Below are 27,471 nucleotides of genomic sequence, written 5' to 3' on the forward strand. Positions count from 1 at the left end.
CCCTCCTCTGGAAGAGCCATGGCCATCATGGTCACTCAAGGGAGATTTAAACTTGTCCAGTCTCTCTCAAAAGGAGAAGAATCCCTGTGGACCCAAAAGGCTTGTTTGGCCCAGCAGTAGCCACCATGTAGAGACGCTGGAAGGAGAAGAAGAGAGAGGGTGAAGCACTTCAACTGTGTTTGCCCAGGAAAGTGCCACCTCGTCCCCCCGCTGCACCCGGGCAGTCATTTGCACAGGAGCTGTAGCTTACTGCATCCCCAAACGCCAGCCACAACCTCAGGTTGGCAGCTGGCCCCAGAGCAGCAAGCCACCAAAGCTCAAGGGTGCATGGCCGAAGAAACCTTTCGCTCCTGATGTGACGCCTGGAGACCATGCCCCTCCAGTCTGTCAAGGGGTGAAGAAGAGGCGCACTACCTATTGCGCTCTCGCCGGGGTGGGGTGCAGACAGGCTCAGCCAGATGTCTGCTTCAGCCCCCTGAAAGATGCTCTGTTCCTGAGACAGTTAGAGAGGGCATGTTCCAGACCCTGCAAAAGGTGTGCAGAGGCCACGTCAGCATCACAGTTCACGGCCATGCGAAGTGGAGGAAGATCCGACTGATGGAGACCTCTGCAGAGTTCCAGCTGAGTTGCACAAGAATACAGCAGTGCTCAAGCACACACCAGTGCCCCTTTCCCTCACCACAATGTTCAATAAAAACATTGAATATAAGAGAGGAACAGAGCGCGGTTGGCTGCTCTGTCTTTATCGGCTTCTAGGTCCGCTAGCTGGCTGGGCCCAACAGTGGCAGGCTTGTAGGACATCAGATTGGGTGATAAAGACTGTGACTAGAGGCTTCAGACTACAGTTTGCGTCCACTCCACCCCGTTTCAACGGGATACTGCAGTCTCAGGCCTGGGGAGAAAAAACTCACTTTTTGCAGGAAGAAATTATTACTCCAAAAAAATATAGGGGCTATTCGGGTGGTACTGTCAGAGCTGAGCCTGAGCGGGTTTTATTCGAGGTAATTCCTTGTCCCAAAGAAGAGCTGTGGCCCTCATCTGATAATAGATCTGCGGACTCTGAACAAATACATGAGAAAGTACAAGTTCAAAATGTTAACGCACGCAGCTCTGTACGTTTTGTGCGTCCAGGAGACTGGTTTGTATCCATAGATCTGAAGGATGTTTATTTTCACATCCCTATTTAGGGTCTGTCAGCAGAAAGGGTGAAAGCCTACGGGCTTGTCTGGCACTGTTCCGCAAGGGGACGTTGCTAATGTTAAGAATGTGTCTCAGCTGCTAGGGCTGATGGCATCAGCGCTAGTGGCATATATCAACGGACTAGGAGGGCTGTGCTCACGTCATCTGCACATGTTAGCACACAAACTGATTGTGTGGAGCAGCTCTCATCTATTGGTATGCATGTATTGGGCATATTGAACAGAGGTGCGGATTTGCTGTCCAGAGGCAGCCCTAGATCTTTGCATCAGAGGAGAACGCTCAGTGTCCTATGTTTTACTCCCTGACTGATCAGAGTGCTCCGATGGACGCACTAGCACATGAGTTGCCTCGTATCCTCCTGTGCGCTTTTACCCGTTAGAGCTGATCACTCCTACTCTTGCCAGAGCGGGGTAGCAGGGCTGGGCTCTGATCCTGATAGTTCCCCGGTGACTGAGAAAACACTGGCTAGTGGAGATTTTTTCAGCTATTGTGCGGCCAGCCTTGGCCACTGCCTCTCCGAGGGATCTCCTGTCATAAGCATGCGATCCATCCTCCTCCATCCTCATCCAGAGCGCATGGCGCTGTGGGCCTGGCCTGTGAAAGGGTGAACCTGTCCACAGCCAGGCTTCCTCAGAATGTCATTGCGACAGGGCAAATGCTGCGCATTTGAGGATTGGTGTGTGAAGGCAGGCATGGTGGCTTTCCAGAGCCCTGTACCTGCTATTCTGACCTTTCTGCAGGAGCTGCTGGATAAAGGCATGTCATACTCCACTGTCAAAGTGTACTTATCCATGATATCGGCGTGTCACATAGGCTTGGGGGACAAAACAGCAGGTCAGCTCGTTTTATGAAGAGTGCGTGGCGCCTTCGGCCAGTGTCAAGTGTGTTGACTGCTCTGTGGGATTTCACTATGGTGCTAGATGCACAGTCGCATCCCCCTTCTGAGCCATTGCAACAGGTGGAGCTCAGGATGCTTTAAGACAGCTTTATTAACTCGTGCTGGCTTCCGCTATACGTGTGAGCGACATTCATGCTTTATCGGTGAATCTGTCATGCATGCAGTTTTCAGTGCAGTACTAAGGTTTTCCTTAAGCTGAACCCTGCTTTTGTGCCTAGGGTTTTCCCATATCGCTCTATAGAGCTTTAAGCTTTTTATCCTTGTCCTTTTTCCACAGAGGAGCAGGGTGGCTATATGCGCTCTGCCCGGTGTGGGCATTACGCACCTATATGGATAGGACAGCTGGCTTTAGGAAGTCGGAGCAGCTGTTTGTGTCATGGACTACAATGCATTTGAGGAAGCCTGTTCCAAAGCAGCATTTGTCACGCTGGATTGTAGAGGCTATTACCGTAGCTTATTATATTAAAGGTTTGCAGCCCCCGGAGGCCTGCATGCTCAATCCTCTCCTGGTATGGCTATGTCATGGTCTCTTTTTCAAGGTGTCTCTGTGGAGGAAGTGTGTGCCACACACTTCCTCCACTACACTACACTGTCCCATACAGTATTGAGCGCAGGATCAGCTCCAGATGCACCGGTAGGTGTGTAACCTGTCTTCGAGGTAAGCTTGTCTGGCAATACGGGAGTTGCTGTATCCCAAAGTGAGTTACCAAAATGAATGTTGAAAGAGAACGGTAGATTAAGTAATTAACCTCTGGTTCTCTGAAACATGAGTGAGGTATCTTACCAGACCACCCTCCTTGCCTGGAGCGAGGAAGAGGTGACGTTACGTTGGGCTCTTATAGCAGGAGGAAGTCCTTCTGTCTGCCAGTCAACACTAGCTTCTAGGGGACAGCACGAGGAGCGTGTCCCATAGTGAGATAACTCGCTCATGTTTCAGAGAACCGGGGTTAATTACTTAACCTAACGTTATTCTACTTTTATAATAATGCAGGTTTATTTCCCTAATTTACTGTGATTCTCCTGTCACCATTTCATATGAGCAGGTGAGTGAATACAAATCGTGATTCATGGTAATGTCTACATCTCTCTGATCCTGAATGTCTTTCAGGTAACCAGACAGCTCTTTGAGCCACTGGTTATGCAGCTGATTCACTGGTTCACAAACAATAAGAAGTTTGAAAGCCAGGATACAGTAGCTGTTCTAGAGGCCATACTGGTAAGAGTTTTGTTCTGTAAAGGGTTTTGTAGGCTAGACTTTCAAACACGACTTCAAACCATGCATCAATATGTGTCATTTAACCCCTTTTCTTTCTGCCAGAGGGAGGTATACACAGAGCTGTGTTGTAGAATTTTCAGACTTTTTCGGGCAGTAATATAGTTTTCTTTATAGTTTTTTTTTTCTACCTCACTTCAGAATGGTGTGGTTGACCCCATGGACAGCACTCTGCGAGACTTCTGTGGCCGCTGCATTGAAGAGTTTGTCAAATGGTCGATCAAACAAACCACCCCCAAGCAGCAAGAGAGGAGCCCCACTAACATGAAGTCCTTGTTTAAACGGATCTACAGCTTGGCGCTCCACCCCAATGGCTTTAAAAGACTTGGTGCTGCTTTAGCATTCAATAGTATCTACAGACAATTCAGGTATGACACTTTTAAGACTGTGTTGTTACTTTTAGTCTTGTCTCTGCAGACCCTCATTATGTGTGGGTCGCTTACAAAATTGCAAGCTGATATTTAGGGTTTGACTGATGCGGTTCATGTTTTTCAGACAAATGGTTCTATATCACAAAAACGCATGGCTGTTGTACTGAATTTGCTCTATGCTGCTGTCTCTGTCTCTGCAGGGAGGAAAATTCGTTGGTGGAGCAGTTTGTCTTTGAAGTTCTTGTCATATTTGTCGAAAGTCTGGCTCTTGCACACTCAGATGAGCGATCTATGGGTAATTCTTCTTCAACTTGAGCTTTATAGACGGGACATTAACATCTTTTCATATCATCACCAGTGTCTTCTAGTCAAAAATGAGTAAATGGATGAGATGTACGCATGATTTCTATCAGTGTTACTTTAAGCCTCAAAAGCATAGACTGTATTGGACGTTGACTCCGGGTCTGAAAAGTGAGGCCAATACATAGTGTCTTAAACCTGCAGTCTATCTAATCAGGGGGCAACTCCACTGGTTGCAAAAAGAAGTAAGATTGTATTGAAACCTATGGGAAAATAATCCTACTTCTCACTTGATTGAATACCTTACCACGCACAATGACCTGCCTGACAATCAGGATAGAGTACAGAGCAGCCACCCCTCACTCCTCCTTAGCTCCACCTTCTCATCCAAATATGGTTTCTTCTGGTTTCAAGTTACAAACTTGAGGCTTCAAAACAGCAGTTCACAAACCAATGGATGACGTCATAGTGGGCTGACACTTGCTGAAAAGCTGCTTTTTCTTTGGCAGTGATTTATCTATATCCCTGTTACATTTTTATGAATTATTTTTTTTATTTTCATGTTATGTTGCAAAAATGACACAGTCACTTGTTTTTTATTGTGCTGCTAAGGAAAACTGCAGAAAATTACATAAGACTGTCTGAAGTCTGAAGCTGTTCTTGCCACTCCTCCATCCTCAGGTACATTGCAGCAGTGTAGAAGTGCCATTGACCATCTGAAAAGAATTATCAAGCACAAGGCCCCCAGTTTGAATCAGCACAATGCTAAGAGACGTGTCCCAAGGTTGGTACACTATACATTGATATTGGTTTACCTGTTATCTTAAATCAACATTTATATTAAATTAATAATATATAAAGATAATTTAAAGTGAAATCCAGCAGTCAGGTAAATTATGTTGATTAAGCACTACTTCACAGACACTTTATATGAATGTGCTATAATGTCAGTAATGTTTGCAATGATAAGATTGTCATGTATATGTATGAATATAAACTTTTCCATTATTTGTTCCTCTTTCTCTCCTTTCAGGGGCTTTCCACCTAATGAAAAGCTTTGCCTGTCAGATGTGGTTTCATGGCTTTTGGAACAATGTGGCCGTCCTCAGACTGAGTGTCGCCACAAATGCATGGAGCTCTTCTATGACTTTGTCCCTCTCCTCGCAGGTGAGCCATCGTACCCAGTGCTGCTCTGTCTTCCAGAGTTGGCCTTGATGAGAAGAAAAAAAAAGAATCAATAGAAGTGTTTAAAAATAAATAAGTAAATAACTGTTAGTTTTATTAAATATAACATTTTTCAACACAACATTAATGCTTTAATTTTGATAGTAATAATGCTTTTTAAAGGAAATAGATGCTGCTATTCTGACCAATTTGTGTGTGTGTGTGTGTGTGTGTGTGTGTGTGTGTGTGTGTGTGTGTGTGTGTGTGTGTGTGTGTGTGTGCGTGTGTGTGTGTGCATGTATGACTGAACTCAGCAAAGAACTCTCCATCTCAGTGGCTGGATGGCATGCTGAAGGATCATGGCATAAGCTTTCTGACCTCACGGTTTGAGGGTGGAGGTCTCCTCTGCCAGCCGACTCTCAAGGACCTGACGGGCCCTTTCAGTGTTAGAGCTACGCTGCAGTGGATGGACCTACTGCTGGCTGCCCTGGACTGCTACAACACCTTCATCAGCTTACACATAATCAAACCTCAACACCTGCTTAGTAAGTCCTCTCAGTGGAAGGGGTGACATTTCACCAGCTGTTCCATGAGGTCTCTGCTTGGTCATCATTTATTTGACATACACACCTGTATTCTGCATTATCTAATGTATTTTAATATATTTCACTTACTACTCTCATCAAATGAGAAGAATGAAGTTGCAGTTTATTATCAATATTGATTTTCCCCTTTCTTCTTGGTAACATGAAAGCTGTGTTGTTGGCCCTGCTGTGATCTCAATAAATGCTTTTTTTTTCCAAGGCTGCAAAGACAAGTCAAGTTTTCTGAAAGCACTACATTTCTTTTTGACTGAGCTGGCAACTCATGAACTGGCAGCAGCAGAGAGCTGTTTCCCTCTCAGTGCAAAGAGCGCTCACTTCAGCCCAGGAGAGATGGACCAGTACAACTACAGCAAGTGCACCATCATTGTTCGCCTGCTGGAATTTGCCACAATGATTTTTGTCAAAGGAGATGACAAGTTTTTGAAGGTATTACTGAATTGAAGACACTGTCCAAGGTCATTGTTGTTCCTTTGAAGCTGTTTATTTGCTCAATATTTCAAATCTATATTCACAGCTTCTGGAGCAAGATATTTTTTGTGCAGCGTTTTTTGAGTTGACTGCACTGGTGGTGTGTGAGCCATCCACTGTTGGTTTCAACATGGCAGATGTGGAGGTGATGAAGAATCTGCCAGAAGTGTGTGTTCCTCTACTGAGAGCCCTTCTGACCTCAACTTACGGCAGCCGTCTTCAAAGCAGCTTGCAGACAAAGATCTCACGTAAAAGGTTTGTTAATCATCCTCAAGTGCTCCACCAAGATTGTGAATATTAGTGCCATTATTAACATTTCTAATCAGATTTTTCTTTTTTTCTAATTATCTTTAATGACCTCCATAGTGTAGAGGAGTTGTGTGCTGTGGACTTCTACCATTCAGGCACTCTGAGCCACCATGACCAGGTGGAAATGGTTCTTTCTTCTTGTAAGCAGATCCACAAAGCCGGCTTCCTCAGCTCCATCCTGCACAGCCAGGTAAGTACAACCCTGTTTCCAAAAAAGTTGGGACACTGTGTAAAATGTAGATAAAAACAGAATGTGATGCTTTGCAAATCATGTTAACCCACACTTAACTGAAAAAAGAACAAAGAAAACATATCAAATGTTGAAATGCTAAAATTTTATTGTTTCATGAAAAATATATACTCAATTTGAATTTGGTGTCAGCAACATTCTTCAAAAAGGTTGGGACAGAGGTAGAGAGGTTTACCACTGTGTTGCATCACCTCTTCTTTCAACAACATTCTGTAAATGTTTGGGAACTGGGGAGATCAGTTCCTTGAGTTTTGAAAGGGAAACGTTGTCCCATTCTTGCCTGATATAGGATTTCAACTGCTCAACGGTTCGGGGTCTCCTTTGTCGTATTTTTCGTTTCATGATTTGCCAAATATTTTCAATGGGTAACAGGTCTGGACTGCAGGCATTGTTTTGCTGAAATATGCAAGGCCTTCTCTGAAAAAGATGTCTGGATGGCAGCATCTTTATATACCGTTCAGCATTAATGGTTTCCTTCCCAGATGTGCAAGCTATCCAAGCCATGGACACTAATGCACCCCCATACCATCACGGATGCTGGCTTTTGATTTCAGCTTTGGCTGATAACAAGCTTGATGGTCTCTCTTTAGCACGGAGGACGCGGCGTCCATGATTTAGAAAAATAATTTGAAATTTTGATTCATCAGGCAACAGAACAGTTTTCCATTTCACCTCAGACCATTTTAAATGAGCTCGGGCCCAGAGAAGTCGATTACGTTTCTAGATCATGTTTGGATATGGTTTCTTCTTTGCACGATAGAGTTTCAACTGGCATTTGTGGATACTGCAACAAACAACAATGGTTTTGGAAGTGTTCCAAGCCTATGCAGTGATTTCCACTATAGAATCATGTCTGTTTTTAATGCAGTGCCGTCTTAAGACTCGAAGATCACGGCCATCCAATACTGGTTTTCGGCCTTGTTCCTTGCACACAGAGATTTCTCCAGATTCTCTGAATCTTTTAATGACATTATGAACCATAGATGCTGAAATTAATTATTTGCAATTTTACGTTGAGGAACATTATTCTTAAATTGTTGCACTATTTGCCCATTCACTCTTTAACAGAGTAGTGAACCCCTCCCCATCTTCACTGCACAGAGACTCTGCCACTCTAGGAGCCTCTTTTTATACCCAATTTTACTGACCTGTTGCCAATTAACCTAATTAGTTGTGAGATATTCAACCAGGTGTTATTTTTTGTTGTGGTTTTTTTAGCATTACACAACTTACAACTTTTCCAGTCTTTTGTTGCCCCAGTCCCAACTTTTTTGAAACGTGTTGCTGGCATCAAATTCAAATTGTGCATATATTTTTCATAAAATATATAAAAAATACATATTAAAAATACATTAAAATGTGTTTTTAATGTGTTGTTTTTGTTCTGTTTTCAATTAAATATGGTTTTACATGATTTGCACATCATCGAATCCTGTTTTTATTTACATTTTACACAGAGTCCCAATTTTTTGGGAAACAGGGTTGTAGAACATTAACCCCAAAATAAGCTTAATATTTGTATTTTCATTTTTCATTGTATTTTGCCCCCCTGTATTTTTATTTTTTATTTTCAGTTTTCATGATCATTCAACTCTTAAAACATACTGAAAACTAATTAAGTAATGTTTTTAACTTAATGACATTTTTCCTTTGATTGTTTTTTTGCATATTCTCAGATCAAATAGCACCACACATTTTTTTGTGTCAATGTCATTCTAAAGGATTCAGCCTATGCCGAAACCCTTGGTTCCCGACTTCTCATGACAGTGTATAAAGGCATAGCACCTGGTGAGGACAGGCAGGCGCTTCCATCCTTGGACATAAATACCAGGAGGGTAGCAGATGGCCTGCTTCAGCTTGCTTTTTCTCTCAATCATCAGGTTGGTGCTTCTGATCTTCAGATAGGTTTGATGAACCCATACTGTATTAGAGTCAATGGAGCTGCAGTCAGTTGACTATAGCAGAAAAGCTACATTAGGAGAAAAATAAGAATGTGGCGAATAGATGGTGGATGTTTTTGACATAATGAAACTCACAGTTTGAACACCGTAAAAATGTACAAACAAATTACCAAAGCATAGATTGTACACAAAATATACTTAGACCACTACATAAATACAAAGAACTATCAATGTGAGACTAGTTTTTCTTTGCTGTGAGGGTACCAAGTGTTTCATTGTTCGCTGCTTCTTGTACATTATTCTTTCTGTGCAGAGCAAGCAGCTGGTGAACTTGCTGTTGAACACCATCATGCTTTCTGTGCCAATATCTGGAAGTCACAGCCATAACTTCCTGAGCTTTTCGCATGGCGAGTACTTCTACAGCCTCTTCCAGACGACCATCAACACCGAGCTGCTAAGAAATCTCGACACCACGGTGCCACACCTCATGAAGGCTTCTTCCCAAAATCCCAGCATGGTAACTCCTCCTCATCTTTTCTCAGATTTTTATGCCTCCTCTCCAGCGACACCCAGAGCCAGAGGCATATTGTCTTCGGATTGTCCGTCCGTCCATCTATGGGGGTCAAAGCTCAAAGGTTGAGGTCAAGGTGACCTCACAAAATATGTTTTATGCCTTGTGAATGCAATATGTCTGTAACACCTTGAGGGAATTTCTTCAAATTTGGCACAAACATTCACTTTGACTCAGTGAACTGTTAGATTTTGGTGGTCAAAGATCAAGATCAGTGTGATCACACAAAACACTGATTAGCCATTACTCAAGATTTCACATGGCAGTTATGATAAAGTTTCACACAAATGGTTAATGTTTTATATGACTCTGGATAATAGACTCTGGATGTAATCTGAAACTAGTCTGAGTGGCAGAGGCATTCAACCACGAGGCAGTAATTCTAGTTGAGTTAGTTTCAGACAATATTTGAAAAAAAAGGCATTCTAGTGAAGTGCACATGTATAGGAACACTGTAGTTTTTTTACACGTGAGTTTTTTCGGCGTTGAATGTCTCATCAGGTGAGCGTGTTGCTGAATGGCATGCTGGACCACAGCTTCAGAGAGCGCTCTGTGAGGAAGACTCAGGGAAAACAGCTGGCTGAAGAGGTGCTTAGAAAATGGAGTAGTCTGCAGTTGTGGTGGGAAGGACACTCTTCCACCCCAGAGAGCAAAACGGCTACTCTCTTGTTGCTCTCCAAGCTCCTACAGGTAAAATGAAGCTGAAGTTACAACTGAATGTCCCCGAGGCAAACAAAGCCTTCATATAAGGAAATACTATATAACTATACAATATATTATATAAAAAAACATAATGCAGTACAATGTAAGCTTAGCCAAAGTTCTTTATACTTTCCCATAATAACCCTAACCCTAACCCATAATATTTATTTTTTCATGGACATTTTCCCTCTTTCATCAGATTGACTCCTCTGTCTGCTCCAACATCAACCATGAAGCATTCAGACCAGTGTTTTCCACTTTCACCTTGCTGCTGGTTGACACGAATCTGCCACTGAATCTTAAGGTAACAGAGAGACGTGTTTTGATGCATTTGGTTTTAGAGGTTTACTTTACATTACTGTGTGATTTTTACTCTTCCTTTTTGGGTTATTTATTAAACTAAATGAAGCTGTGTAAGTTTGTTTGGTTGGACTTTCTCATCTGTTTAGGGTCAGGCTCTGTTGGTGTTGCCGTTCTTCACAACGCTCCCAGAGGAGCCGCTGGCTGAGCTGCAGAGAGCCCTTGATGCCCTGGTTGTGTCACACTTTCCCATGCAGTCCGACGAGTTTGCTAAGGGCTCACTACACCGCAACAACTACATGGACTGTATTCGAAAGGTGAAGACTGTAATACAGCATGAGGTTCAATGTAATGGGAGAAAGTCTGAGTTATAATTAATGATGGTAGCACAGAGGTATTGAAACACAATTCTGTCTTAATTTTAGTCAAGGTGAACTGTCACCATTAAAGATCATGTGTAAAGACAGGTGAAGGCCAAAGACTCTTTGATTCAACAATAAAAGACAGGTTTCAATAGAAATTGGCGTTGAGAGGTTGTAATTTTGCACCATAACAACATCTTTAACATTTCTGCCTCTTAGTTGCTGGATGCCTTGGAGCTTTCTCAGAGCCCCATCCTGCTGAAACTGCTGTCAGGGATTCTGTGTCGAGAAAGAAAACACATCATGGAGGAGCAATTCCAAATGTGTTTCCAAAGAGTTGCGAAGCGGTTTGTAAAGCCTTCTTCATTCATGCAAGAAAATACACATATACAAATGCACAAGTGACACATGAGTTTTTGTTTTGTTCTTTGTTGAGTTTAGGTGTAGCCTTTTAGAATTGATGGGTTGACCATAACAATTACAGTTGTAGGTCCTAATTTTGTTTATAATAACAACAAAATATATATCACGTCTCAGCTTTTTCCACTGGAAACAAACCTCACTGGGAGAGTCAGTAACTTCAGAGACCTGTAATGCTCCAGTTCAGGGTCAGTTCAGATGTTGCTTTTATTGTGCCCACCCAATGTGTGTGATTGATAATAATTAATCAAAGTCTGATTAGGTCAAGCAGTGAGCGGCAGCTACAGCTACTCTGTACAGTGTATGGGGTGATCCAGCAGGGTGACGTGCCAGTGAACTCCATGCTACAGGCCATGATGGAGAGGGTTCTGCTGCCTCTGGCCTCTTACTGCAGGACCACAGCCCTGAGTGACTTCTTTGTGGCAAAAATCTCCGACATAATCGCTTTGCTGCTCAGTCGCTTCACAAAGGTTTGCTTGTTAATAGTGTTACATTTAAGGAATTATTTGAATCTATTAGAAACACAATAAACTCTGCTATAGGTTTATTTATGAAATTCATTCCTTTTACTGTACAGTATATATGAAATTATGGATAACACCTCCTTTCACATTTGTATGATTGATCTGATATGTTTGCCAGTAGCCCTCACACCTCAAAACCAGCATTATTTAGATTGGAAGAGCACACTGGATTTTCAGTTAAGACAAATTTATTTATCAATTTCAGTCAAGTGAAACAGCTTTTGAGGTCCAGTTGCTGAAGAAGAACGGCTGTTACAAGCTGATGGAGCTCCTTTATTCTCGGCTTCCCAAAGAAGACGTTTACTCCAAGAAATCCTGCATTAATCAAGCTTACTGTCGCTCAGACACAACAGAGGGGAACGAGTTGTCCAAGACATTGATCAAGTAGGACTCCCCAACATCACAAACTCAAGAAGTGACATGAAAGTGATGTAAAATGTTTTCTTTAATTGTATTAATTTCATATTAGGTCATGTTTTGAAGCTTTCACTGAGAACATGGCTGGTGAGACTCAGCTGCTTGAACTTAGGAGACTCTATCATTGTGCTGCATACAACTGTGCCATTGCAGTCATCAGCTGCAGTTTCAGCGAGCCCAAATTCTACTACGGCTTCCTCTTCAGTGAGAAGCCAGAGAAGGTACTAGCTAACCTTTATCATATTTCCATCTCACTTCAGCACTTCAGTAATAAGTCTCATCCTCCACATTTCTGAGGAGTTTCATATCTAATCCGTGGAAAGAGAGACTATGGAAAAACTTTTTATACTGTATTTTTGTATTTTTCTTTTCTTACACAGAATCAGTTCATTCTAGAAAATATCATTGATGTTGAACGGACCTACAACTTCCCAGTTGAAATTGAGGTATGTTTTTGTTTATTGGTGTAACAGTATACTTTGAGTTTCAGTCCTTGTTTTATTCATTTGTTTTTTCATTAATCTAGGTCCCACTTGAGAGAAAGAAGAAATACATCATGATTCGAAAAGAAGTGAGCGAGGAGAATGGAGGTATGTTGAAAATTGAATTTTTCCATCTTTTTCACAGGGCAGTTTACTGCACACTCTGACTCCACTCCCAATTGTGCATTTTAAAGGCTTAATTATTAGACTATTATTATTTGTAAGTTGATGATGAGTGCTCATGTGATTTATGTTGTGGTTTCCAAAGAGGCACCAGTGTACTTGTCCTCCCAGTCTTACATGGTCGACAGCAGCCTGAGCGAGGAGATGAGTCAGTTTGATTTTTCCACTGGGGTTCAAAGTTTTTCCTTCAGCTCCCAAAATCCAGAAGGACAAAGACGCACTGTTGCAAAAAGAGTTAGTCATTTGATCTCTTCCTATAAATCCCCACTGAGTTTACCATATTTTGTGTTATAATGACATTGTTAAAATCAGATACATTACAATCTTGTTTTCTTGGGTTGTATGTTTGTAAATGTAGGAGACAGAGGAGACAAATCCCACCCAGGATGCAATTGTGGACCTGGAAATGGATGAGCTAAATCAGCATGAATGCATGGCAACCATGACTGCTCTCATTGGACACATGCAAAGGAGCAACATAACCCCCAAAATTGAACAGGTCAGTGATAAAGAAGATTTAAGCAGGTTTTAACTTTCTTTCTGTAGAACTTTGTTTTAGAATTTCATCATATTGTGAGTGACACAATGTTAGACAGAAATGCATAAGATCACATTAGATGAAGCTTTAGTGATGTCTCTTACTTGTAAGTTGCCTTGCTTAAAAGTGTCTGACAAGGAGTGGATGTAAATTCCAAATAAAATTTGATTTAGTCATTTAGCTGTTTTCTTTCATTAACACTATTATCTATAGATAAGACTGTTGATTGTCCTGTGTTCAGATGGTGTGTCATTTCAGTATGCTCTGTTCTCTGTTCATGAAACAGGGAAATTTGCCTAATGAACTTCCTCCGTGGATGAAATTTCTTAATGGAAAACTATCAAATCCAGCAACCCCTCTGAATATTAGACTCTTCATTTCAAAGCTTATCATCAACACAGAGGAGGTGAATGATTTTGTCTGGTCTTTCCATTGATACAGATTTATACAATTGTTGTATTTGAAAATAAATTTAAATATAACAATAGTGTATGGATTTAATCTTTGCTGTTGTTGCATCTTTCCAGGTTTTTCGACCATATGCCAAGCACTGGCTCGGCCCACTCCTGCAGCTTGTTGTCTCTGGAAACAATGGAGGAGAGGGGATTCATTTCATGGTGGTGGAAATTGTGGTCACAGTGCTCTCTTGGACAAGCCTGGCCAGTCCCAAGGTTGCTAAGATTTCCATTTTAAAGCCAGCAAAACTACATAAATAAAGCTTTGCGTCATAACTTGTACTCATATCAAGATTTGTAGTAAGTTTATTGGGAAAATTTCAACTATACCAACAAATCATCTGCGATTCAGTTAGTTTTGATAGAACAGTCTAGAATAGTAGCACATTTCCTTTTGTCATTCTTGCTTTGTATTATTGTATAAAGTTACTATCACTCACTGGTGGACTATCAATAGAAACAGTGTTTTGTGTCTCAGGGTAACCCTAGAGATGAAGTGCTTGCCAACCGGTTGTTTGAGTTCCTGATGAAGCACAGCTTCCACTCCAAGAGGGCTGTTTTCCGACACAACCTAGAGATCATTCGCACGCTAGTAGAGTGCTGGAAAGACTGTCTGCATGTACCTTACAGGTACTACTCACTTGCATACTCTCGTTGACCAATTGATGTGCATACAAGGTGCGTGAAAATAGTAGAACACAGATTTACAATACAGATGAGAGGAGGCAAGTAAGTGGTCATGGTTCACTTTGGAGTCTTAGGTACCGTTCATATGAATATTAGCAATGTGCTGCCATTTTGTAATTCTGTGTATTAATGGTTTGCAAAAAAAAACAATCTTTACAGGCCCACATGTTACACACATTATTTCGTGGCTGCTGAGTGGCACCTTGCTTAGTTCACTGTTGCCAACTATTGTCAATGAAAAGTAGCTAAATTCTGCTCAAAAAGTCTCACACTAATTTGTGTCTCTGACTTATTAATGTAACTATTTACATATATACAAGATGTAAAAAAAATTAATTAATTAATTTAAAAAAAACTACTAAACTAAATATATACATTGTCACTAGCACTTATTGCTGCGCTAGCACTTAACCTTGATTGTTCCCCTTTCTGTAAGTCGCTTTGGATAAAAGCGTCTGCTAAATGACTAAATGACTATATGGACTGCAACAGCTTTGTCATTAGCTGTTAATATATTTTATATATATATATTTTATCAAGATGCTGTCACCTTATTAATATACCTCAAACTTCAGAAACCTCTACTGTTGGTTGTATAGACTGTGATCCAGATGCCAGAATTAACTCTTTTAAATTGTGTAACAAAAGGAAATTGGGGTTTTAACCAAATCATCTGATGGTTGAATCTTCTTTGAAACCAGAGAAGAAGAGTTGAATTCTGTCTGTCAGTTTAATATTCTATGCAAGGAAGAGGCCAGTTAGAAAATGGTGAAATGATGATGATCTGACATTTTGTAGTATACTAGCAAATAAACCAGTCCTTGGCTTTATCTCTCCTCTTGCCTTTGTAGTCTGATATATGAGCGATTTTGTGGCACCGATCCAAACAGCAAAGACAACTCAGTTGGACTTCAGCTGCTGGGAATCATCCTGGCCAACAACCTCCCTGCTTACGATGCCTCATGTGGAATTGAGTATGAGAGGTAAAATACACAGGGTAGCTGAATGGTAACATACTGTACACTGTGTCAGCTGACAGCTTTTTTTTGTTTGAAATTTCACGTGTAAATGATTGTTATCTTTCAAGTTTGAGCTGCAAGTTCAGGTGAAGTAAAGCAGCAGCCAGCAAGAGATTTAAAGAGCAGTGTATTCAGACATTTATAGTTTCTTTACTAATGTGTGTACATGTGCATTGTAGCTCAAACACTGACATCTTCCAAAGTATCTGAAATAATTTCTGTGAGGTATGTCTTCTTAGGTACATCCAGTCTCTCACCAACAACGTGTCCTTTGTGAGGCACAAAGATGTCTACTCAGCTGCTGCTGAAATTATCGGCCTCATCCTGAAGAATATGACTAAAACAGACCATGTATGGGCCTCATCTCAGTTTTCTGAATCAGCTTTACTTCATTCCTGCTCATGTCTGATGAGTGCTCACATGGAAAAGAATCCTTATTTTTCAATTTTAAATCCATCACATTTATTAGATGAATGTCTCCTGTAACATCTTTTTTTTATTTGTGTCTCAGCAACATCAGGAACTCATAAGTCTTACTGCCAGTAAGATAACAAACCTGAAGAAAACACACATGGATGACAAATTCATTATTTGCTTGAACAAAGTTTCAAAGCACTTTCCTCCATTCATGGATCGGTGAGTTTATATTTTGACTGTATTTATTTTTTCCTTGTGATATAAATCATTTTTGTCAATGATGCATTTATGTAAACTGCTTTTGGCCTTATAAGAGGTTTAAAAACCTGTCAAAGTTGTATATGTGTAGTTGTTGAGTCACTTCCCAGGTAAATACAGCTTTATTATATTTTTTAAAAATTTCAGGTTTGTCAACTATGTGTTCTCCATCCTGCCAAAGCTGCATGGCATCTTAAAGACTCATTGTTTGGAGTGTGTGCTGAGTCGAGCAGATGTCATCCCAGATATTTTTCTGCAGCTGAAGACCACAGGCTTCATTCAGATGATGGGCCACAGGTAGGTCCCAGCTGGTTTGGTAAACATCTCAGAAGGTGGTGCAAAGAGGTGATGTCACTTCCAACATGTTTTCCTCTTCAGTAAAACTAAAGATTGGATAGCTTTGAACATGTCCAGGGTGCACTGGGATTGATTTTAAAAAGATTCCCTACTACCACTCCTCCACTGTGCAGACCATTGTGTAAAAATACATTTAACTCTCACAGTCAAATTTCAAATCCTCATTAAAATCATTTGTTAACAGCAAATACAGAAAATCAAGATATTTGACATATTTTGACATTGGTATTCTCTCTTTAGCTTGTAAAGCTGTTAAATAACAAATGAAAATGAATGTTTGTGCTGAGTCATGTTTCTGCATGTTGCTCTTCTGTGCACTCAGGGATGAAGCAAGACAGAGAGTGTGTCTGGATATTGTCCACAAGATTATTGGCCTCCTGACTCCAGTTCAGCTTCAGGAGCTGCTGGGAGCTGTGACAGCTTTTGTCTCCCATCCGTCACCAGTGTGCAGAGAGAGAATGTATGATATCCTCATGTGGATCCAGGACAACTACTGGTGAGCCTTTTTGGGCTTCTGTTCTCAAACAGATCATTATATCCCACTTTTGCTGTTATTTATATCATGTATGCCATAATGGCAACTGGTGGCAAGAATCTCCTCTCACCTGAAGATGCTTATTATACTTTTATTCACGTTGAGTGAATGACAGACACAACCGTGTCACATCAGGAGCAGCGTACAGCATTCACAGAGTTCTACAATAGATCGCCATAGCAGTAACGGTTACCCACAGAATCACTTCCTCCTTAGCAATTTTTTTTGACAGAAAGTACCAAAGGTTCTGTTGCTTGCTTCATAGACCTCTGAAATAGCAGACATTTGATGTGATAATAACACCAGCTCAATGAATCAGTCAAACGTATATATGTGACTGTTGCCACACAATAAAGTAATTTTAAGTTGCATTTTTATCAGTCAGTTTCTTAAAATTAGCCTTTGATTATGTTCTGGCCACCATTTAATGGCTTAGGAAAAAAATTGGCCCGAGGCCAGACTTACTTGCCAACCCCTGGTGTAGCGTTTTCTGATTTGACCCAAGGGCTGATTGCATTATTAAAACTATTAACCAATATGGGGCAAAATAAATTCCAAATAGCAAAACTAGTAAGTGATGCAAATTCACCTGCAAAATGGAATTGTTATTATTACTTTTTATTACATTGCTTTTGTGGTCTCTGGACCACATTATTCATGTCTATTGATAGACTTAGTGTTGCTTGCAGTCCATCTTTAATGATCCTTGATACAGTCTTTTTTTAATTTGTCCAGTGATGCAGAAAGCATGGAAGACAACACCTCAGTGGAGGTTTTGAATGCAGCTAAAGAAACACTACTTCAGGGACTGTCTGAAGAAAACCAAGGCCTTCAGTAAGTACACACACACACACACACACACACACACACACACACACACACACACACACACACACACACACACACACACACACACACACACACACACACACACACACACACACACACACACACACACACACACACACACAAGTTCTCTACCTCTGTCTCTGTCTCTGTAACAATGACTCTAAGTGGAATTTGATTATAACACCAAAATGAGGCTACAAGTCATATCCCAATCCTGACTAGGCATCAGCAAGACACTCTTCACAGACACAGATCTAAGTAAAATTATAAAACCAGCTATCTAACTATTCTGTAACCAATGTGATGTGTTTGTGTAATAAGCCAATCCCTAATCTTCTGTCCTCTATAACTGCTGAAATGTAACATATAGAGTTGAAGATAATCTTTCCTGTGACCATACTATAACCATCCTTCACACAAGAGACATCCATGCTGTCTTTATTATTATTACTATTATAATCAAAGGACTACTGTGTAACCCACGCCCACATTTACCATTAGCTTTAGGAAACTGATTATGTTGTTGATCAGTTAACCACTTGTATTATACTTTAAGGTTTTGAAGGATGTAGGCCTAATATGAAATCCTTGTTTGTATTGTTTTCTTCCTGTTATTTTAAATGCTGTTAGGTTTATATGTTGTGTCCTTTAATGTTTTATGGTTATGGTGGAAGATGGACATGCATTTTTAGGTAAACTCCAGATTAAACAATTCAAAAGTTCTATAGAAAGTTACTCGCTCTTCCAGTTGAAACAAAAGGAGAAAACAGGTACTGCCTCCAAAACATGCGCCAACCCCCAGGGGATAAAACTGATGTGATCATGTCATACATTGCTTTTAGCCTTCAGGTATTTGCTGCACGCTCTTAGCCATGTTGTTTTTTGAAACACCACATTTTACCATCCATGAAACTTTGCTTCTGGCGCTTTGCATTTTAAGGTTTTGTCCATGTGTACTTTGTCTTTCTTCAGTCAAGTCAAAACCAACTGGATCAAACAGCAGAAGTGCCTCAGACTATGTTTTTTGTAACTTTTAAATTATTTTCACAACTTCGATTTTTGAAGATTGTTTACAGTTTTGCCTGGCCAAAGGCAGTCTCCTCTAAAGTTAGGCCTAAAGTTAAGTAATTAGAGCTTTATCTCACATCAACCCACAAGAGACGCAGGCAGATAACTGATCTGCCCACAACCACCTGCAGAGAAGCCTACAAAGGAATCATCAGTGTCTTCGAAAGAAAGTCTGCTGGCAGACTTCATCTGAAGCTGAAACCACGGAGAGACACCAGCAGATTTGTCACCTTGGTAATGGACGACACCTCCAGGAAGAGGGCACTGTCAAGATTACAGATCAGCTGCTTTGGTTCCAGCTGGGCCTCCAGCTACAGCTAACTCACAGTTGGCAAGATCCTAACATTCTGCTCATGACTGATTTGGTTGATTTTAAAATAAAATAATATTCAATCATCAGGTTGCATTCTTAGATATAATAATATCTTATCATTTAGTTGTATAGCATATTTGTAAATACCCACCACATATTCTCTCACACCATTGCTTAAACCTGTTCTCCTGCTCCATTTTCATCCTGCTAATTATTGCATTTACCCTGTAAATAGTAGTGTAGCTAATAAATCTCTGAAAATCGTTGAGATTTGAGTCGTTGTGCCGTTGTGTCTCTTTGAAGTAGAGACTGGAGATCCATTGAATCGAGAAGTCACGACTTAGACTGATCAATCTAATTTATGGACTCAAAAATTTTTGTCTCTTTAGAGACTGGTGCCCCATTCAACAGGGATTTCATATTATGATGATGTGACACACACCTTAAAATAGAATATTTAATATTTTAATTGAGACCATCCCTGTCCACTATGTTTTCAGGCTTTATGTCCATAACTTCTGGAGTCAGGAGAAGCGCCTTCCCACTGCGACTCTTGACCGAATGTTGATGGTCCTTCGTTCCCTCTACTCATGTCAAATAGAAAGGTCTTTCTTAAGCTTGGCAACCAATCTGCTGCTGGAAATGACCAGCCAAAGTCCTGACTTCAAACGAAACATGTTCGAGTATCCTCTGTCTGAGTGTACCTTCCAGGTCAGTGGAGATGGGCAGCATTTATCATCTCCCTCTCTGGGTCAGCTTAAAATGGTCTAGTTTTCTGTTTGTATGCTACCGATGAGCCTGATGTTTACATTTTTTTTCCTTAGGACTATGTGATTGATTCCAACTGGCGCCTCAGGAGCACAGTTATGACTCCTATGTTTGTTGAAACACAAAGCCCTCAAGGCCCAGAGAGTGTGGCAACATCCCAGGCTGGAGCAATGAAGGGGAAGCTCAGAGCCACTCAGACCTCCCTGGAGTTCACCCAAACCCAAACAGCAGGTACCGCTGTAATTCAAAATGTCCAGAATGAGTTCCTCAAGAAGACATTTCTGTACATGTAAAGAAGCAGGGGAAAATGCATTCACTGGGCTCAACATTCGTTGTGTTTTCATGTTTCAAATTATTTGAAATTGTGTTGTTTTAAACTTTTTTCCCCCAGGTCGACGTACAGCATATAACTGGCTAACAGGCAGCAGTGTTGATACGCTAGTGGAGCACACACTAGGCTCTGAATCTCTGTCGTCATTGCTGGTCTTTGATAAGAAAGCAGAGAGGCAAACTACAGCAAGAAGACTAGTGGGGGAAGGATTTGGCCTGAGGCGCCTTACTGCACCAAGTGATGAGGTGGACAGTCACACTAGAGGTTAGTCTCTAAGAAACATCACACTCACACATATGTTCCATGGAAAAAACATTTGACAGATATTACACACTTAAAACTAATTCACTATTTATCAGTGAAAATATTTGTATGGTTGTGAACAGGTTACCTAATTACAGTTTAATGGCCGGTAGGGTTGACGCTTCATACAAAAATTAAAATCTTTGATCCATTGCTGATAGTTTCAATACCGGTGAATGTGACCTCTTATGTGGTCTGTTTCAAGTGTGAAAGAGCTGCTCAGGATGCTTATTTTGCTGGGAAACTCATACAAAATATGGTAGAACCAGACCCAATTGGCAAGAACCTGTGTTAAATGCTCTTGCAGTAATGATAATTTATACTTGTTCTCTTAATCACTGCAGCAATCACTAGCTGTGTTTAGGAGTTAAACTTTTCAAATGAATTGAAGCTCTGTTAAGGTGATTATCGCTTGATCTTTTGATGTCAATTTGTCAACAGCAGAAAATGAGCAACGTAATAACATCCTGAGACTGAGACGCAGATTTCTCAAAGATCAGGAGAAAGTCAGCATGAGTTATGCACAAAAAGAGATCCAACAGCAGAGGCAGAAAAAGGTACTAAACACCCAGTACTGACCCATATCCATCCTTGGTGCAATTCATTTTGTAATGTGCTGGGTGGCATCACAAAGTCTCAAGATTGATGAATATAGTAGTCCAGTGCTCAGTGTCTCTAAACATCTGGGGCTCTCTTTGTGTCCCACAGGAAGAAAAAGCAGATCAACGGCTGCAAAAAGAGGCTCAGGTGACTCTTTATCGTAACTACAGAGTGGGAGACTTTCCAGACATCCAGATCCCATACAGCAGCCTCATAGCCCCCTTGCAAGCATTAGCCCAGGTAAGACTGCCTCTGCTTTTGTCTTTCCTGCTAAAGGATCAGGTTAATGTACTATCAATGTACTATGTTTTTGTCTTTGCATGTTCTCCAAAGAGAGACCCAATTTTAGCCAAACAGCTGTTCAGCTCCCTGTTTGCTGGTGTCCTCCAAGAAATGGAAAAATACAAACCAGAGAAGAGTGGGGAGATCAAAGAAGAGCTGCGGTGCAACATGAATGCCTTCCTGAGCAAGAGTATGCTCTGCTTCCCTCCATTTATAGCATGTGTGCAGGTATGACCCTCAGCAGCTATTTCAAAGTCTTGAATCTGGTCAATTACTGTGGTATTTATTGATAGTGTCAAAATGGAAATAGTCCATGTATTAATTACTGCAACCTGACATTTTCTTCGACATTAATGTATTTACGGCCAGTGAGAAAAAGTATTTTGATTAAGATGTTCCCCTATGTTTAAATATCTTTAAATTAATATTCCAGTTTCCTCTGGAGCGTTAGTGTTTTTTCATGAGCCACTTTCTCTATTCTGTGTATTTTCAGTGCGATGCCATATTTGGCCAATGTTAGGAACATAAGTGGGTTTTATATTTATTATAAAAACACATTGCCATGGATGTCACACTTTTGCAGGAATATAATGAAAGAGAAGATTACAGTCCAGTTGTAGTGAATCAGGCTGTTCACCTCTGCAGAACAGCTAAGAAAGTAGCAAGAAATAAAATTACGATGTAAATGGTTCCTACACTGTAGGGCCTGGCTTTTCTTAGATTTATTGATAATTAAAGTCGAACTCAAAACTCTAAATTGTAAGGGTGAAAGCTGACAAGTTGTTTCTGCTTGTTGTTTTGTTAGGACATGTGCTACCAGCATAAGGAGCTGCAGCAGCTCGATCCAGCAGCCATTAGCTCCACTTGCCTGATGAGTCTCCAGCAACCGTCAGGTATCCTGCTGCTGGAGGAGAGCTTGCTGCACGCTGGTATCCAAGATGAACCTCCAGCCAAACGGTCACGAGGACGCAAAGAAATCCCCCCAGACACCAATAAATGGATCAACCTTGCAAGGTGCTTGTTCTGCTGTTGGCTTGTAGCTGAACGCTAGAAACTGAGTAACATATTCTGCTTGTCAGCTTATGAGAACATGAGAATAAAATTGTGATTTGAGGTTGTGCACACCAAACTGTTACTGAGATCTTCCTCTAGCTTGAGTTCATCATTCCTAGGTTAAAGATGCTGTTAATCACTGACTAGAGACGGGCAAAATTAATCTCAGAAATGCATCAATGCAGTGACACTCTCATATCTGTTTTATTGCCACTTCATCTTGTCAATTTCCTTTTTCTTGTGAAAACAGTCATGTACGTTGACTCTGGCCCTACACAGAGCTACTGTCAGAGCTACATTACATGTACAGCCCAATGACTTGTGGATAATTAGCGCCCGAGCACCGAGGATGCAAGGACCCTATTGTAATTTTTTTGTCCAACATTATTATTTTTCTCCCAAATCAATTGTCTTTTGTGAGGGCATAAACATGCTCAAAAACTCCTGAAACCCGTCAAGCGTGGTGAAAATGTACATACTTTGCACATGGGTATGGTAAAATGGCTCAATAGCAGCACCTAGAAAAAAAAGAGGCACCATTCGCCCTGTGTTTCACCTACATATACGAAATTCTGTAGGCACATGTAACATGTCAAGACCTACAACAAACACTCCATGTACCCCCACCCTAAATCCAACAGGAAATTAGACATTTTGAATTAAGTTTACTTTTTTTTGCAACTTTGGCGTAGTTTTTGCCATCTACAGGCATTGGAATTAAACAAACTCCTCCTAGAGAATTGATCAGATTGACATCATATTTGGTCAGTCCTATTTTAAGACCTTTGCTATGTTAAATTGCAAAGCTTTTGGGGTTTTCATTGGAGGACGCCGTGGCAGCGTGGCGAATTTCAATGTTTCGCCATGAAAAATTAAACTTGCTCTAACTCCAGCATGCATTGTCCAAACTGTATGTGTTTGATAAGAGTCCCAGCCTGAACACATCTACTATACTCATAGCGCCACCTAATGGCGACACGAAACATCATGTTTTACTCTTTAATTTACTGCTTCCTCCTACTGGCTCTGGTAATGCGTCGAATTTTTGATGTTTTGCCATGAAACAGGAAGTCATACTTTAACGAACTTCTCCCAGAGAATTGACAATATCGACATCTTACTTAGTCAGTATAATCTTTAACACCTCTGCCATGCTAAATTGCGAAGGTTTTGAGTTTTTGTTGAACGGCATGGCTCCAGTGGCAGGGGCCAATTTTGATGTTTAATGTTGCATGTCAATCATTTAATTTACATGACATTTTCATTCTGTGGTCTACACCTGATAGACACATATAATGTGTGATTGTTGCATGGTCTCTGGCTCCAGTGGACTCAGTTGAGAATGCAAATAAACGCTCAGTCCCTGTGGGAAATCATAACATGTCTGACGGTCGCCATGATGCACGGCTGCTTCGCTCAGCCAGCTGCAAGCAGGCAAGGATGTGAGGGCCAGATCAAAACTGCATGCAACTTTAATTGGAATTGCTTTTGATAAGTGTAATACTTAATGTGCTCTTTGCTCCCACTGTTCTCTAGGCTTTACAGATCTTTGGAGGATTATGATGTTGTGCGCGGCATCTTTGGTGGTAAAGTTGGCACGAAGTCTATCACCTGTGCTGCGCTTCAAGCTGAAGCCAACACTGACTTTGCAGAAGCTGTGAAGCTTTACAATGAGGTACATAAGTCATGGGTTTCTCCCATGACAGTAGCCGGTAGCTGATTCCTGATGTACTTGTGAAGAAAGTTATTGTAGAAATCCATTTATGAAAATCTAGTATAGTGTTTAGGTAGCAGGAAAACACAGATGGATTGTTTTTTCCAGATTGCTATATGTGTGTAAAGCTATGTCATCATCCAAGTTGGACAAAAGGCTGAAGGGAGTGCAAATTCTCCTCCTTATTGTCAGGCCCTGAACACTGAGGATTGGAGTGATGGTGAGCCCACTGACTCTGAGAAGGACTTTTGGGAAATAGCAGCTATGGAGGCCTACAGTCATCTGACTGAGTGGAAGTCTCTTCAGTACTGCTCCACTGTGTACATAGATGAAAACTCGCCACCCAACCTTCAGAGGATGTGGTCAGAGCCTCTCTACCAGGTAACAGTCGTGACATTTCACACTTAAGGAATTGTCAGTCATGTACCCCGGACGACTGCCATCCTCTAGGTTTTATTTCCAACCAGAACTGCGTTCTTCCTCTCCTGTTAAAAGGGCAGGGATGGCTTGAAACGGAAACCTTCATTATGTTTCCGTTCCAGTGCATGTGAATGCCCTTCCAGGTATGTTTAGTGATATTATACTGCTGTTGTACGAGCAAAGAAAATAATTCTGTAGCATGTCATCATTGGAAGTAAATATATCCTTTGAGTCCTGTGGTAACAACATGTAGTGAAAGCTTTGCTTTTTTTTTTTTAGATTATGTTAATTTGTTAACTTTGCTAATATGAGTCTTTTTCCTTTGTGGCAGGAAATGTACCTGCCACACATGATTCGCAGCATGTTGAAGCAGCTGCAGCTGGGTGAAAGGGACCAAACTCTTCTCAGCTTCATTGACAAAGCCATGAGGGTGGAGGAGCGCAAAAAGCTCCTGGAAAGTCATTACAGCCAGGAGCTCAGCTTGCTCTACATCCTGCAGGAGGACTATGACCGCGCCAGATACTACACAAACTACGCTGTGCAGCTCTTCATTGAGGTCTGCTGTCAAATACCTGTTATGAGTAATTAATTATTTAAAGGCAGAAGAGTTGATGATATATATTGTAGATGTACAGAATGTAGAACTGGTCCATACTGTAAGTCTCCTAGAAATATGTGATGAATTGGCAAAGAATAGACAGAAACGCATTTTTGGTCAGAAGCAGGGCGGCATTGAGAACTCTGTCTCTTTCCCACATACAGAGTTACTCCAGTGTGGATACACTGCTTACTCAAAGTAGGCTGACCATCCTGCAGTCAGTGCAGGCCTTAACTGAGATCCAGGACTTCCTGCTGTTCATCAGAGGAGAGGGTGTGTGCATACTTACTTTAAAACAACAATGAATATCCAAGTAAAATGAACAGTTAAAAGCAGAAATAAAATTCTGCAACTGTCTTTGTTTAATATTTTGAATAAAATGTTTTGTCCCACTCTGAAAATTACATTGTATGCCATTCATTAGTGTCTGTGAGCACACTCAAGCGGCTCATCAGTTTATGGACTGAGCGGTATCCTGATCCTAAAGTGGATCCGACGAACGTATGGGATGATATTGTTACATCTCGGTAAGAAGAGCAGGTTTTTAACATTTTGTGTACAAATCTTTAGAATTGTAGAATAAAAATGTGACAGAGCGTCAAACTTTATGTCTACGGTTCAGATGCTTTTTCCTGGACAAGATCAGAGAAAAGCTGAGAGTCCATGCTCCCTGTGACAGTATGGAGGTGCATGGATCAGAAGACCCAGCAGGTGATATCGACTCATTAGTAAACAACTGCAAGTTCAACATGAAGCTACACATGGCTGATAGCGCATGGAAGCAGGTAAAGGAACATCTGCTTTTTTTTTTTTGTTTGTTTTGTTTTTTTTGTTGTTTTTTTTCTTTCACACATGTCACATGGTAACCACAAACTTGTCCGGGACCATGATTGTCGTTTCAGAATAACTTTCCTGTTGCTACCAAGCTGCTGAAAGATCTTCACCGAGAAGCCAAAACAAACAGAGGCTGGTTGATGCAGTGGGTCCACAGTTTTAGTCTCTACAGCCATAAACGCAGCCAAGCCTTGGGTCCTGTGGAGCAGATTAGTGCCATGCTGAAGATCATCCCACTCCTGGGTAAGAAGGAGAGATGAACTCCTCTACATTATTACACAGCTGACAATAAAGACATCTATAAACATATCTGTCACTTTCATGATGAAATGACTTGCCAGATGTTGTGATAAAAGTGCCTTTTGTTGGTGGTTGTCTTGTAAAGATGCAAAAGTTATTCAGTGTTACATAACAAAACACATTTTGTGTCTACTTGAGATCTAACAAACATTTTCCTTTTCATTCTTCATAAAATATTTAAATGAATTAATTAAAAAATTAATGTAATCTTAAAAAATATTTTTAATCCTGCATTGTTTACATTCAAGACTGCTCGCTATAGCAGTCTTCTTCTGTGCTGCCTTTGTTGGCGCATTGCTACGTTTGTTGGTGTGTTAACAACACAACCAATGGTAGGATCTGACTTCCTCTGACTGCCTCTCACACTCCTTAAAGCATTGCTCTATAGCCCTTCTAGTGGTAAAAAAAAGACATTTTGGCCCTTTGTTCAGAGGTTGTCAGTGTCAGTTAATTATAAAAACATGTAAAACATGAACGGCCATCGCTTGGAGGAATAATGCTGTCAGGAAACTCAGTCACAGGACATTTAAATTTAGTTAAGAGTTAGTGTAGGTTAGTTAGGTTAGGTGGGTTACTTATACTTTTTATATTAAAAACATGTATTTTAAATATAAACTATGATTAGAAATTATTTAGTCCCTTCAAAAACTGACCCACAGTTTTGCGTCACTGTGGCCAATAAGTGTAATTTTAAAATGCTATACGACATTGGTTAGACATTATTTAACAGAATTTTGGTGAAATAAAATGAATGATGTTTGTGATGGTGACAGACACTCTTACTTACAGTTAATTGTTATGTTACTTAATCACATGGGCCTTGGTTTGAGAACTGCCTTTTATAGGTTCCCTTTGTTCTACATAAATGACAATAAAACTTTAACATGACTCAGTAGTAACTGTTAATTTGTAGCAGATGGGGTTCTCTCTAGAGAGTGAAACAATGGCACCGCTGGTCTTCACTGTCTATGATATTCAGTATATTTTGTATCCACAGTAGGAGTAGTCAGATAAATAAAAGCATAAGCAAGGGAAGTAAAGAAATACAGGAGGAGAATTTTCAACTTTAACT

The 27,471-nt window shown here is 40.8% G+C and overlaps 1 protein-coding gene across 3 annotated transcripts in view; it reads left to right on the forward strand.

The window, feature by feature from the left end:
- The window catches only part of prkdc (protein kinase, DNA-activated, catalytic subunit), a 50,267-nt gene that overhangs the window by 13,799 nt on the left and 8,997 nt on the right, over positions 1–27,471 (forward strand). For 2 of the 3 annotated variants that reach the window (XM_071485881.1, XM_071485879.1), the window contains exons 26-70: positions 3,207–3,314; positions 3,513–3,739; positions 3,943–4,037; positions 4,724–4,826; positions 5,076–5,209; positions 5,521–5,751; positions 6,011–6,237; positions 6,326–6,534; positions 6,646–6,778; positions 8,560–8,718; positions 9,053–9,256; positions 9,812–10,000; positions 10,212–10,316; positions 10,462–10,629; positions 10,894–11,021; positions 11,357–11,564; positions 11,824–12,002; positions 12,088–12,256; positions 12,416–12,481; positions 12,562–12,625; positions 12,786–12,934; positions 13,059–13,199; positions 13,525–13,644; positions 13,766–13,909; positions 14,172–14,323; positions 15,232–15,363; positions 15,639–15,750; positions 15,911–16,035; positions 16,222–16,371; positions 16,754–16,927; positions 17,702–17,800; positions 19,697–19,907; positions 20,021–20,195; positions 20,356–20,559; positions 21,040–21,155; positions 21,307–21,438; positions 21,532–21,708; positions 22,286–22,494; positions 24,070–24,208; positions 24,440–24,628; positions 24,999–25,223; positions 25,430–25,538; positions 25,690–25,792; positions 25,888–26,050; positions 26,168–26,342. In XM_071485881.1, the coding sequence (XP_071341982.1) occupies positions 3,207–3,314; positions 3,513–3,739; positions 3,943–4,037; positions 4,724–4,826; positions 5,076–5,209; positions 5,521–5,751; positions 6,011–6,237; positions 6,326–6,534; positions 6,646–6,778; positions 8,560–8,718; positions 9,053–9,256; positions 9,812–10,000; positions 10,212–10,316; positions 10,462–10,629; positions 10,894–11,021; positions 11,357–11,564; positions 11,824–12,002; positions 12,088–12,256; positions 12,416–12,481; positions 12,562–12,625; positions 12,786–12,934; positions 13,059–13,199; positions 13,525–13,644; positions 13,766–13,909; positions 14,172–14,323; positions 15,232–15,363; positions 15,639–15,750; positions 15,911–16,035; positions 16,222–16,371; positions 16,754–16,927; positions 17,702–17,800; positions 19,697–19,907; positions 20,021–20,195; positions 20,356–20,559; positions 21,040–21,155; positions 21,307–21,438; positions 21,532–21,708; positions 22,286–22,494; positions 24,070–24,208; positions 24,440–24,628; positions 24,999–25,223; positions 25,430–25,538; positions 25,690–25,792; positions 25,888–26,050; positions 26,168–26,342 (6,931 nt within the window). The remainder of the gene's footprint in view (positions 1–3,206; positions 3,315–3,512; positions 3,740–3,942; positions 4,038–4,723; positions 4,827–5,075; positions 5,210–5,520; positions 5,752–6,010; positions 6,238–6,325; positions 6,535–6,645; positions 6,779–8,559; positions 8,719–9,052; positions 9,257–9,811; positions 10,001–10,211; positions 10,317–10,461; positions 10,630–10,893; positions 11,022–11,356; positions 11,565–11,823; positions 12,003–12,087; positions 12,257–12,415; positions 12,482–12,561; positions 12,626–12,785; positions 12,935–13,058; positions 13,200–13,524; positions 13,645–13,765; positions 13,910–14,171; positions 14,324–15,231; positions 15,364–15,638; positions 15,751–15,910; positions 16,036–16,221; positions 16,372–16,753; positions 16,928–17,701; positions 17,801–19,696; positions 19,908–20,020; positions 20,196–20,355; positions 20,560–21,039; positions 21,156–21,306; positions 21,439–21,531; positions 21,709–22,285; positions 22,495–24,069; positions 24,209–24,439; positions 24,629–24,998; positions 25,224–25,429; positions 25,539–25,689; positions 25,793–25,887; positions 26,051–26,167; positions 26,343–27,471) is intronic. The other variant, XM_071485880.1, reaches the window with a different exon arrangement.

This window comes from Trachinotus anak, unplaced genomic scaffold (assembly GCF_046630095.1).
Source record: "Trachinotus anak isolate AG129_WGS33_773 ecotype Australia unplaced genomic scaffold, CSIRO_AGI_Tana_v1 ptg000009l, whole genome shotgun sequence".
Taxonomy (NCBI): domain Eukaryota; kingdom Metazoa; phylum Chordata; class Actinopteri; order Carangiformes; family Carangidae; genus Trachinotus; species Trachinotus anak.